This window comes from Artibeus jamaicensis, unplaced genomic scaffold (assembly GCF_021234435.1).
Source record: "Artibeus jamaicensis isolate MK-2021 breed Jamaican fruit bat unplaced genomic scaffold, CSHL_Jam_final contig_327, whole genome shotgun sequence".
In the NCBI taxonomy this organism is placed as follows: domain Eukaryota; kingdom Metazoa; phylum Chordata; class Mammalia; order Chiroptera; family Phyllostomidae; genus Artibeus; species Artibeus jamaicensis.
The window spans coordinates 6,707,436-6,719,978 of NW_026521772.1; the positions used below are offsets into that span (position 1 = coordinate 6,707,436).

General features: G+C 41.8%; 1 protein-coding gene across 14 annotated transcripts in view; it reads left to right on the forward strand.

Moving 5' to 3' along the window:
* Positions 1-4,451: 4,451 nt before the first annotated feature.
* Positions 4,452-12,543, forward strand: part of TSEN15 (tRNA splicing endonuclease subunit 15) — a 48,997-nt gene continuing 40,905 nt past the window's right edge. For all 14 annotated transcript variants that reach the window (XR_008391307.1, XR_008391309.1, XR_008391308.1 and 11 more), the window contains exons 1-3: positions 4,452-4,594; positions 7,252-7,333; positions 7,647-7,782. Coding sequence is in view for 3 of the 14 variants with exons in the window: in XM_037145685.2 (XP_037001580.2) it covers positions 4,469-4,594; positions 7,252-7,333; positions 7,647-7,782 (344 nt within the window). In the remaining 11 variants the exon portion in view is untranslated. The remainder of the gene's footprint in view (positions 4,595-7,251; positions 7,334-7,646; positions 7,783-12,543) is intronic.

Below are 12,543 nucleotides of genomic sequence, written 5' to 3' on the forward strand. Positions count from 1 at the left end.
CTTAAAACCTACTACTGAGTTCAAGGACATTTCTTTAATGAGGAGTTCCTAACTTTCTCCACACGCTTCCTTATCCTCCTTTTCCACCATAACACATACCACTTCATTATATTTATTTGTTTATGCGATACATGTTCATTACCCATGCATTTCCCATACCTGGGCATTGGCACAGAGTGGGCACTGAGTAAGTGCTGGAACCAATGACTGAATACAATTTTAGGGGCACGTCTAGTCTTAAGTGAGCCACAGGAGTATATTTCAAATTTGTTTTCCAATTGGGATTGAAAACCATATTTCTATAGTCACTATTTTCTGGAGTTCTTGAATTCAGGCCAGAGTGTAGACAAAGCTTGGACACTGGGACCAGGGAGGAGACGGAGAAAAAAGGAAGGGAGGAGGGAGGAAGGCAGGACTGGAGGAAGAGATAGAAGAGAACAGGAAGGACGTGTGAAATAATCCAGGTGTGACTACTCCTTCTATGGCAAAGGCTCCGAATTCAACGATTGAGTCTATTTTACTATAGGATAAAAATATGTTGAAAATGGGAAAGAGAGAAAATAACTATCCCAAATCTATGTCACCACGACCATTATTACCATTTGGGGATCACTTTAATTCGACATTTTCAACTTGAATATTTTCAATACGGGTTTGTACTCATTTCTCTTTAGTGAGACCCAACACCATGTTCATAACAAATGTTGAATAAATATCTAGAAAAAGAGGCGAAATATTTTGGGGGGATCCTGAATTGCTTTTGATGCCTTTTCATATTCATAAAGCCAAGTATTATTTAAGACTGCATATATATATAGCATGTCTGTCCATTTATTTAAGGTCTTCTTTAATGATCATCAATAACATTTATAGCACTCTTTGTAAAAAGCTTGCTGATCTTTTCTAGATACTTTATTTTTGTTGGTTTTCTTGTTTCAAACGTTAGCAGCATTAAAAAAAATTAAACATACTATATCCTGATTTTGTAAATGAGGAATTTAGAATACACTCCTAAACTTATGAAACATCAGAGAAAACATATTTTGGGTTATTTTAAATTCTTTCCTGCCTGATAGAAATCCCTTGTATACGCTCAGGCATATGAGTAGTAAAATAGTATAGCGTTCTAAATACTTTACGAAAGGCATAAACATCTCACCCATTCTCCTGGAAACACAGAGAATGTAAAATGGCATAGTTGGTGTACAAAAGAAGGAACAAGAGATACATGAACATTCTTACAAGCCATGGATTCAAAGCTGATCTGGAGCATGAGCCTCCATTTTCCAATGTGATTTCCTGAAATCACAGTCTTACACGACACTGAGTCAAGTCATTTTCTTTTGAACACACTAAAAATTCACATTGCAATTCAAAGTTTGTTTTTCCTCTTGGGACTCTAACTGAATTAATATGTCTCTGCCTAGACATTAGAGTTGTTGTTTTTTTTCTGAGGGAATAAGATGACCTGGCTCAGACATCAGGGTGGGAAATCAGTGGAGCAAGTGCCGGATTACACAGAATTTGATCACACCCACTTTGCTCAGAGGGACTTTGATTGTTGTTACTTAACTATTTTTTTCCTAACCACTTTGATTTTCTCATATAGTGAGCTACTGAAGCTTTATAAAAGAAGAAATCCTACAGTCTGTGAAAAGCTGAAACTCTAACCCATTCTCTGTGGATTACACTCTAGGTTGCCAGGGTAGTCATTTTGATTCGAGTATGTACTTTAAATACTAGGTTGTGTTTGTATTCCCAAGTCTTTTTTTTCCCCTTAGCCATTTCCAGTCATCAAGACTTATTAGAAATTTACATTGGTTAATGTGAAAGCCAAGAGACACTCTATTTTCATCCTTCAGTTATTTTAAATAGATATAAAAGTCAGAAGTATTTAACATGCATACTTAAGTGTATTGTGCTTTTTTGTGAGCAATAGAACATCATCTATTTGCCAAAGGGTCCATTAGCCTGTTGCCTTCTCAGTTTCCAGTTCTTTCCGAATCCTTCTGGGATTCTCCGCCCCACTGCCCCTTTTCTGCTTCAGCTTAAGCTAAAAACTTTCCCCTGAAGATGGTTGAGTCTTGTTCACATAGTACCTATTTCCCCTGGAACTTCTTACTAATTTATAAAACCTCCCATCTGCTCTCATTAGGAACAAAATGCTCATAATGCTTCTATAAATACCATCATATGCACTGATTGGAGGTCAGAGAGAAACATTCATTCACTTCTAATTACTTCAATTAATGTCAAGTTCAGTGCTTCAGGGAGTCTACTAATTTCAGTGCCATTTGCTTCTTTAGGTCTTAGCAGCTGCTCTGTGGAAACGAAGGTTAGTGATGATTCAAATGCAATACATTCTAGAAAAACTTATGAACCTATATGTGTGGCTTTACATCACTTTCAGGAATAGATGCTTTTCTTCTCCCTGGATGTAACATATTGCATTTCTTTACATGCATTCCAATTTCTTATATGGCTTTCAACACTTTGACTTCAGCATGGACTTTGTTGTGTTTATTTTACTTGGTGTTCCTTTAGCATTCTGTACCTGCAAAGGCTGTCTTTCATCAAATCTGCAGAAATTTTTTATTCTTCAATTTTTCTCGCCCCATTCTTTTTCTTTTCTCCATCTGGCATTCTATTTATATGTGTGTTGGAATGTTAGATAACATGTAGTAGGTCTGAGGCTGTGTGCATTTTTTAAGAATCATTTTTCTCTGTCTTGTTCACCTCGGATGATTTCTGTTGCTCCACCCTCAAGTTCACCCCCCCGCCCCCTCTGTAATTCGGCTGTTAAACTCAGCCAGTGAAACTTTTTATTTCTGAAATTTTAATTTTCAGTTTCATAATTTCTATTTATTTTTTTCTGCTCAGTATTTCTATATGTAGCCTGGGATTTTCATTCCCTGAAAATATGTTTTATTTTTGTGCCTTGAGAATAGTTACAATAGTTACTTTCAGATCCTTATCTGTTGTTTTTCAAGGGTTGGCGTGTAGAAAATGTGATCCATTTTCTTGTTTTTCATATGTCAGTAATCTTGCAACATATCTTAGACTCTATGATTGATAAGTTGTGGAGTGTTTCAATTCCATTTTTCTATGATCAGTTTTTCTATGTATTGGTAGGTAATTTTCTTGGCTGGATTTGAACTTCCAACTTTGCTTGTTTGGGGACAGCTCTGGTCTCAGATCTTTTTTTTTTTTTTTAAATATTTTATTTATCTTTAGAGGGGAAGGGAAGGAGAGAGGGAGAGAAATATCAGTGTGTGGTTGCCTCCCGTGTGTACCCTGACTGGGAATCGAACCGTGGTTGCTTGGTTCCCAGGCCCGTGCTCAATCCTCAATCCACTGAGCTATGCTCAGATCTTTTGTTTTTAACTGAACCGCTGTGACTCTGTTTCAAGTGGTTCAGGATCTGTAAGAGATAAGAGCAGAGAGTTTGGGGATCCCCTCTCTGGCTTCTTCCCTCTGGGATTTCCTGAGTCCTTATGCATGCAAATTTCCTTCCTTCACTTTTGCGGCTCCCCAGATAAGAAAAACAGAGAGGTTTAGCTAGCTGCTCTTCCTACCAAAATCAGCCTACTTTTGTTTGCATCCCAGTAAGTATATTTGCTTTTTGTCTGATATCCAAGTTTTACCGATGTTTTCTATGGGGGGGTAGTCCAGTAGAGTCTTTGTTGTATTTGGAAGCAGAAGTTCTCTCACTGCCTGGGACTTTCAATCTTGAGAGTCATTTCTTGCACAGGTCAATGCAATGGCTTCCTAACCATTCCCTTTGTCTACCTCTATAATGCATTTTCAACACATCAGCCAGAGGGATACCATTAAACGTTAACAGCAACTTCCAGGGTCTCCCCATTTCGCTCACAGTAAATCCATTAATGCTTACAATGTCCCCCTCTACCTGATTGAAATTCCCCATCCTTGGCTTCCTGGTCACATGTTTCTGCGGGGTTGCACCCACTTTTCTGACCACTCGTTCATCAGCTCCTGTTCACTCTTGCTCCTCTAATCCCAAAAGGTGAGTCCACCCAAAAAATACTGTTCTTGGCACTCTGGTCTTTCTTTTTTCCACTTTTCTCTATGGACATTCACCCACTTCTACACTTGAAGATTAATAATAAGGCACTGAATGAGGCTCTTCCTATTCCCTAGAACTGGAGACCTGGACTCAATGTTGAAGGCAAAGAGGCCTTATGTATTCCCTACTTTCCCAACAGAGCTGCAAACAACGCTGATGTGAGGAAACTTCTTCCCTCTAGTATCTGCTTAGATCTGAATAAACGAGAGTAAACCTGGAGTGCGTTAGGGCAGGTTCTAGCTACCTTTGTTAGGTGGGGGCCGAGCTGAGCCCGGCCGCGCAGAGGCAGCGAGCGGCTAGGAGGCGGAACCCTTGGGCGCGCGTCCCTGCTTCTGGCCGGGCGCGGGGCGCGGTGCACAACGTGCGCGCACCCCTGCCGGCATGGAAGAGCGCGGCGATTCCGCGCCGGACCCGGGCTGCAGCGGTCTGAGACCCGGCGGCGCTCTCGGCGGCGACGGCGCCCACCCATGGGCCCCGGAGGACTCCTGGATGGGCACGCACCCAAAGGTCAGGAGGCGCCAAAGGAGCGTGGCGCCGGTCCAGGCCCCCCACCCCGGGCACAACCCCCACCGCGCGCTCCCCCCTCTAACCCTTCACCCCTGCAGGGCCTGGTCGCTGTGTTCGCGAGACCCTCGCGGAAGGCGACCCACGTGCACACTGCCAAACTGCAAGCAGTATTGTTTTCGTTTGTTTCAATGAGTTGAACTATTGCTCGGACACTACCCCTTACTCCCATCGCCATTTTTAACCGCAGGTGGAGACAAGCACGGCCCCACTCAGGTCGAAGGCCAACAGTAGCCACTCCACTAAATGTCTGAGTTTGGCTTGATTTGGAGAATGGTCTCGTTTAATCCTCACACTGACCACGCAGAACAGATTGTGGGCGGTAGATAAGGTCTGGGAGTCTGTAGTGATAAGGGTTCGGGCACTAAGCCGTGGGTCCAGAGTGAGTGTGCGTCTTGATTTTGCTGCAGTGCCAGATGCCTAATTTTTCGAATTTCTTGGGAAGTTTGAATTGGTTGTTCCCCAAAGCAGAACTTCTCACATTGTGTGTTTTTCTGTATTAGCGGTAAGGGAGAAAAGGATAGTTCCTTGCTTGCTTCTGCTTGGCAAATTGCTCCCTTATACCAGTACTGTCCCTGGCAATGAATGAACAGTGAAAGGGGATGGGGACTTTGTAGGAATCTGGGGGACTGGCCTAGTAACTTTGGTAGAATTGCAGTCTTCTGCCAAAGAGCAATATTTCTTAGGTAATCATCTAAAAACAGTCAAGAAGAGGAAAGTTTTGAAGACATAAGCCTGAAGAGTTAATCCCTTCCCATTTTTTCTTGCTTAATGTTACCCTCCTGCTCTGTCTCCTTAAAAACAAACAATAACAGGGAGATGCTATTCTGTTCCCTAAAATAAAAAACCGAAACATGGAGAGGCAGCGTAGTGGTTAGGAGCATGAACTTGAAGCCACATTGCCTGGGTTTGAATCCTGGTTCTGTGACCAGCTTTGTGTATCTTGTGCTTCAGTTTTCTCAACTGTAACATGGGGATAACAAGAGTACTTAGGTCGTAGGGTTATTTACAGGATTAAAGCATTTTGCATATAGTAAGCACTATGTAAGTTTTTAAAAAGTGAAACACCACTAACAAATGTAAGAAATCTCATCTGTAATTTGGTGCTACTATTCAGTTCTATTACTTGCAGACTTTTTGTCTTTGAAGTTAATGACTATATAGGCTCTGCTTTCTATTTGTTCTCCTCTTGAAGGATCTAATTGATTTTTTAAAAAGAAAAGATACTGGACGTTTGGTTTTTCCACTTCTGCCTTTTTGTTATTCAATATGAAAATTACTTAGGTCCATCTAGTTACATGGTATCAGATTTATCACCTCAAACACCTCTTGCATCAGATTCTGCTGCTTAGAAGTCCCCAGTGTTTCCTTATGGGTAAAATTCAGACTTTCAGCTTGGCTATCAAGGCCTTGCAGCCTGGTCCCCAATTACTTTTTTGTTGCTGTGGTCAAGCACATGTGAGGTTTGAGGAGGACAACTAATAACACCCCTGCTCTCCTCCTGCACCTGTCCACTTATGATGAAGCCAGCAGGAGAATGGGACTTCAGGTATGTCCCCACGCGGGCCAGTCCCTCACCTCTGCATTAGCCCTGCTTACCCACCTACTCACTGATGTAGCTGGGCAACAACAACCTCAGGCTTTCCCTGCAGGAGAAGATCCTTGAAGAGTGTTCCCTCAGTGCTGACCAGCAAATCTGAAAGCAGCAGTACCTTGCTTGATCCTTTCCTTAAAATGTAGCAATTAATTAACTCCTACTCTTGAGTGAGAAGGAGAGAGAGAGAGGCCAGGAGTGGTATTCTAGCAGACTTTCTCCATGTGCAAATAGGATACCAGGGGAACACAGGCTCCTAGTAGCCCCAACGAGAATGTAATGAATGATGTCTCTACTCCTGGCAGATAGATTTCCTTATGGGCCTTTGAATATGTGTGGCTTAGTCCCCGCTTTGTGTGATTAGTGACACTGTTGCTGTGACTGTGCTGTTTATTCAAATCATGCATGTCCTTCAGGGCCCATCTTGAATACCAGCTCTGCCATAAACATTTGCCAGCCAAGCCACCTGAGCGTAGCTCCTCTGAGCTGTTGGGATGTTTTTCTTAATTCTTACCTGAGGACATAGTTATTGATTTTAGAGAGAGGGGAAGGGAATGAGAGAGAGAGAGAGAAACATTGATGTCAGAGAGAAACATCAGTTGGTTGCCTCTTGTAAGTGCCTTGACCAGGGACCAAACCCACAACTTAAGCATGTGCCTTGACTGGGAATGGAACCCATGATCTTCCAGTTTATGGGACAGTGCTCCAACCAACTGAGCCACATTGGCCAGGGCTCTGTCATGTTTTTTTTAATTCTGCTCACTTGATGTTTAAATCACTTTCTGTCATGTATAGTTATTTGCTTAACAGTTGCAAGTAGGCAATGTGTTTACCCTAATAATTCCAAGTTTTTTAGAGGCAGGGATGAGGTCTTTATATTGCCTTGTAAATCCCACTGTATCTAGTCTGGAGTTTTATACATTATATATATTTAATAAATAGTCATTGAGTGAAAGAAAATATTAAAATATTCTTCCCTGTTTAACAATTACATTTTGATTTTCAGTATTTAGAAATGATGGAATTAGATATAGGAGATGCTACCCAAGTCTATATAGCATTCTTGGTGTACCTGGACCTCATGGAGAGTAAGTTTTTGTTTATATTGCTTCATTATTGGGGCCGTGGTAGAAGGCTGGGGAGTTGGGTTTGGCTGTAGCATTGTTGACATTATAATAAGCCATCATTTATGCATTTGCTGTTAATGTCATCAGTCTTGTAATGTCTTCATTTACATTGGAAATTACTGGATAACAAAATAAGTAAAAGAGAAGGTAAATTAAAATATAAAGAGAAGATAGTGTTGTAAGAGAGGTTTGCTCAGCTGAATATTAGGTAGAAGTTTAGGATTTTTATCTTTGATTTTTTGTAAACATTGTTCACTTCCTGATGCTCTTGCAGGTAAAAGTTGGCATGAGGTGAACTGTGTGGGGTTACCAGACCTCCAGCTCATCTGCCTTGTCGGTACCGAGATAGAAGGAGAAGGGCTGCAGACCGTGGTGCCGACATCCGTCAGTGCTTCCCTCAGCCACAACAGGTGAGCAGGTGACTGTGGCCTTTGTTCCCGGGGTGTTAGTTCATTGCGCTGCACGCCGTAAACTCACTCAATGTCATACGTCAGTTGTATTCAGTTTTTTAAAAAAGAAAGCATGATGGAATGGGAGTGGATGAAAAGGATGATCTACTAGAGGGAATAGCAATTTATATTGATTTTATATCAAAGATAACATGCTAACTTTGATGCTTCATTGTTAGAAACAAATTATTTTCCATCCACTGCACAACCAGTCTGAGACACCAGTTGTAAACTGTTACCCTAGACTGTGCTGCTTAGCTGTTTGAGTACAGTGGGGCTTTTTAATGTTCTTTAGTCCTCAACAACTTTACACAACATCTTTATGACGAGGGAGTTTGGGTAGTATACAAAGCCAGACGAGTCAGCATTTTGCTGGAAGGGCAAGTTCATGTTATTTCCACAGGGCTTATGGCATATGAGGCATGATAGCCGTCCCCGCCATTGAAACCCGAGTGTGTAGAACCGGACTAAACTCTGTCATTCACATAGTTAACTTCAACTGAGTCATAAAATATTTCCCCTGTGATGACAATAAATAATCTCACTGTATCCTAGTTTAAAACCACTTAGTGGCTATCTCGACTATTGAGTGACACAGTGGCTTGCCATATATATATATATTTGCAGACTCCTTACAAGGTAACAGTTCTAGCTAACATTTCACATTACATCTGAATTTCTAAGATTGACCGCACAGTTTTCATATCCGTGTCCCACTTACTGTCCCGGGCTTTGCACCTGGTGATCTTATTCACTGAAAATGTGTGGTGCCGGCAGGAGTGCGGATGGAGTCCGTCATCGTTGTGCGGCTCTGTGTGACAGAGCGGCTCTGTGTGACAGCGGCCGGGGAGAGAACGAGATGCTCTGAGCAGACGTGCTTTGTGATGGTGTCTTCTGTGCGGCACTCATACCTCACATGGGCTCAGAGTGGAAACACTTGGACATAGCTTTCAAGTCTCAGAAGGTCTGTCGGGTAGAAGCTGGTGTGGAGTGAAATGAGTGACATCACCAGGTCCCCAGCTCCTCCGCCTTGTCGCCTTGTCGGTGCTGAGCTAGGGGAAGGGACGCAGACTGTGGTGCTGATGCCATCAGTGCCCCCTTGTGACAGTATTGGCTGAATACTATTCGCTGGTCTCCGGTGGGAGAACAGAGTTGGTAAAGTGCCCACATCCAACTGTCTGGTGGGAGAACTGTGCTGATGGAGAGTGAGGTTGTGAATGTTTCTCTAAGGACATGATGCATCCCTTGTTCTGTCATCTAAAAATGCCACTTCATGCTCATGTAAAATAACTGCTAGGTCACATTTAAACAGATCGTATTAAGTTATGTGTTTGTATTGTACATGCGTGTGGAGGGTCCTCTAGATTGTTTGCTACTAAAGGGAATCTGAGAATCCAGGCAGCTCACTTGGTAGGGGACCATAGAGGTGGTGGACACTGGTTTCCCCAGACCCAGCACTGGCCTAAAATCGTATTGATAAGTTCATAGAGGCCAGAGAGCTCTGATTAGGATGAGACAAGCAGAGGAACCCCAATGAATGCCAGGGCCATTTTCAGTGCTGAAATCGCAGGCAAAGCCAAATCTGTGTTCTGAGAGCCGGATTAGCATCTTCAGGCCACCCCGCCACTGCCCCTCCTTCAGTGCTCCTGACTGGGAGGGGCTGTCACAGCAGAGTCAGGGAGAGAGGGTCTCAGGTTTCTGTGATAATATTAGCATCACAGTAGTCATCAATGGGAAAATGTTTTAGTAACTCACACAAGGACCTATAGCAAATTACGAGGAAAATGCATTTCTGTTTTGTACTCCCTTTTTTTCCCCGTTGGAACCTGTGTTGTATCCCAATTGCAATGTCAGTTCAGTTTCTTTGGTAATATATGAGAGAGAAGCTGAAAACTAAACCGCAGTTGTTGTATTTTAAGCTTATCTGTGTTTATACATATTTTGTTAATTTTTAAAAAGCTGTGTGAAGTGTTTTGTAAATTATAAAATCCAGAGACAGCTAACAACTGTTTTTTAAAATGATCTGCAGACCTTTTTTTGTAATGCCAGTGAATCATTCACCCTGTTCACCCTGACTGCATAATAAAGGGCCCTTTCATCCTGGCAAAGGAGAGTAGATAGCTTGTGTGGGGGCGGAGTCCTCCACTGGCCATTTTACACCCGGGGTCCCCAGATGGGTGGCGTTTCTTTTGATTTCTGGTGATGTGTGGGTACTTCAGCCATTTTATCCGAGAGAAAGCTTTCCCCTTTCTTAGCATCTTCCAATCTGAATATTACTCTAGAAATTTAGAAAAAGGCTTCAATATTCCATATACCAAATTGGTCACTTGCTAATTCAGCAGCCCTAAGGCTAAAAAGCCTTAAGACTCTTGTCATTTGTTTGGTCAGGACTCTCTTGGCTATACTATTACCCCTTACTACTAAGTGGTCCTCCCTTATAACACTTATCACATTTATTGCTACTGAGTATATTTCATATATTTCATATATATATATAGTTTACTGTCTTCCTTCTCTGGTAGAAAATAACCTTGAAAGCAGGAACTTTGTTCTCTTCATTGCTGTTTCCCCAGTGCACAGCCTAGTACCTGGTACTTGGTGTTAAATCAGTGTTTGTTGAATGGCTAAACGTGCTCTCTGAGACTGCTAGGTTCCTGCGGTGGAGATTTGCTAAATCAGATCTTCAGGAAAACAAGGATGTGCTCGAGCAGTCTTCTAAGAGTTTCATAAAGATTAGAATGTCTGCAAAATCCATCTGCTGCAAGATCTATCACTGTTTCCCACACTTTACACTGTAACTGAACTACGTTACCGAGGAAGGAGAACAGTGACAATGCCCCTTGACCTTTTAGAGAAACTCTTTTTCATCCATGCCGCCCCCCCCCCCCCCCAGTGTCTGGGGAGGAGGACTCAATAGTGGTGGAGTAAGGGGCTGCTGGAACTGACTGATTTTCTTCTTTAGAACGTTTTTGAAACTTTTCATTGTTTTAAATTGAGGTATAATTGACATATAACATTAGTTGCATGTATAAACATAATGATTCGATATTTGTATACATTGCAAAATGATCAGTGCAGTAAGTCTAGTTAACATCATCACCTTACGTAGTTACAAAAATTTTTTTTCTTGTGATAATTACTTCAGTATCTACTCTCTTTGCAACTTCCAAATGTGCAATATAGTATTATTAACTGTATTTAGAACCTTTTAAAAGATGTTCTTAATTATGCAATTTATCCTGAAATGTGATAATTTTTTGAAGGATACTTTATTCATTATTTCCTTGTAATTGAAAAATATCTCCACTCTTTAAAAGTAGATTCTTTATTACAAACTCATTTAATGTCTGTTATTTATTTGAGGCCTAGTTTACTAACCGGTAAAATGATCTCTGTCATTTGACTTCCCTGCGTGTCCGAGGCTTATGTTGCCTCTGTTGGGAGTCCAGTGCTGGTGAAATCCCCAATTCTGGCAGCTTCTCTCTTTCTCTTATCCTCTGCACCCTCATGCACATGCACATGCACATGCACACGCACACACAAAGAGCTTGCAGTTTATACAAGCAGAATGGCTTCCCACTGGGGCGAGCGGTCACACAAGCGCCTAATTGTTCAACAAGCCCCCCTTGGAGTTTAGCCACCTTGCTTCTTTACTAGGAAGTCCCTGGCGAGATTCCCAAGGAGGCCGTCTGTTATCCTTGAAACTTTTCTTCAGGAATGAGATGAATACAGCTTCTTGGGCACCGGTCGAAATTTGCCTTGTGTTTTGGAGTTGGGTTGTGGAGTGTCCTAGTGAAATAATACAATGAGGCCAATCAAGGAGTTGATGTCTTTAATTGATGAGCGTACAGCATGTGCCAGTTTGGCCGCACCAAAGAAGACAGAAGGAGCGAGTGCTTCCTGGGGGTTGAAATTCATAGTAATTTTAACCCATGGTGCGTGCTGTTTCAGCAGCATTTGAAGTTAACAGTAGCGCTGCCATCAACCTTCTCGTCGTCTGTGTGCGCCTCCACGTGTGCCGAGGTCCCTCGGGCTGCGCTGAAGGGCCGCACAGAAAGCTGGACGCTGGGACTTGCAGAAGGCGCGTGGGAGGAGGGGCGGTAGCCACACAGTGTTTCCTGTCTGTCTGCCGCAGGCGTGCTCAAGTCAGCTTTATTGAACTTTCAGATCTCTGTTTATAGCGTGCTGAGCGCCTCTCTGAACAGCTACGGAAAGAAAAACCTGTTGCAAACATCAGATTCTGGTACATTTGAAACAACCGATTATTACTGATTTATCTTTCTTCAAGTGGGGTTTTTCTCTTGAAATGTAATAAACTAAAAATATGAAATTCTTATTGATACATAGGTTGTGTTTTTCATAAGTGGTTTATACCAAATATGAACTATGAACAATTTTATTATCCAGATTACTACTATGGATTTGTGTGATGAAACATCACTACAATATTTTTCTAAATAACTGAGCTTTTAAAAAATGTGCATATAAGGAAACTTTGTTTTATGATTTCTGATTTCACACTGTAAAGTTGTTGGAAGGTATGTGAGATTATAGTATTTTAGTGATTCTTCGTTCTCAGCATCTTTACTGTCAGTGTGATTTTTAAAATAGAACATTGGAAACTTGTTGTTATTATTGTTAGATTGAGAAAGCAGCACAGTCTGTTGACTTAAAGGAAGTGCAGACATTTTAAGGAGTTTATCACTATCCTATAAATGGGAA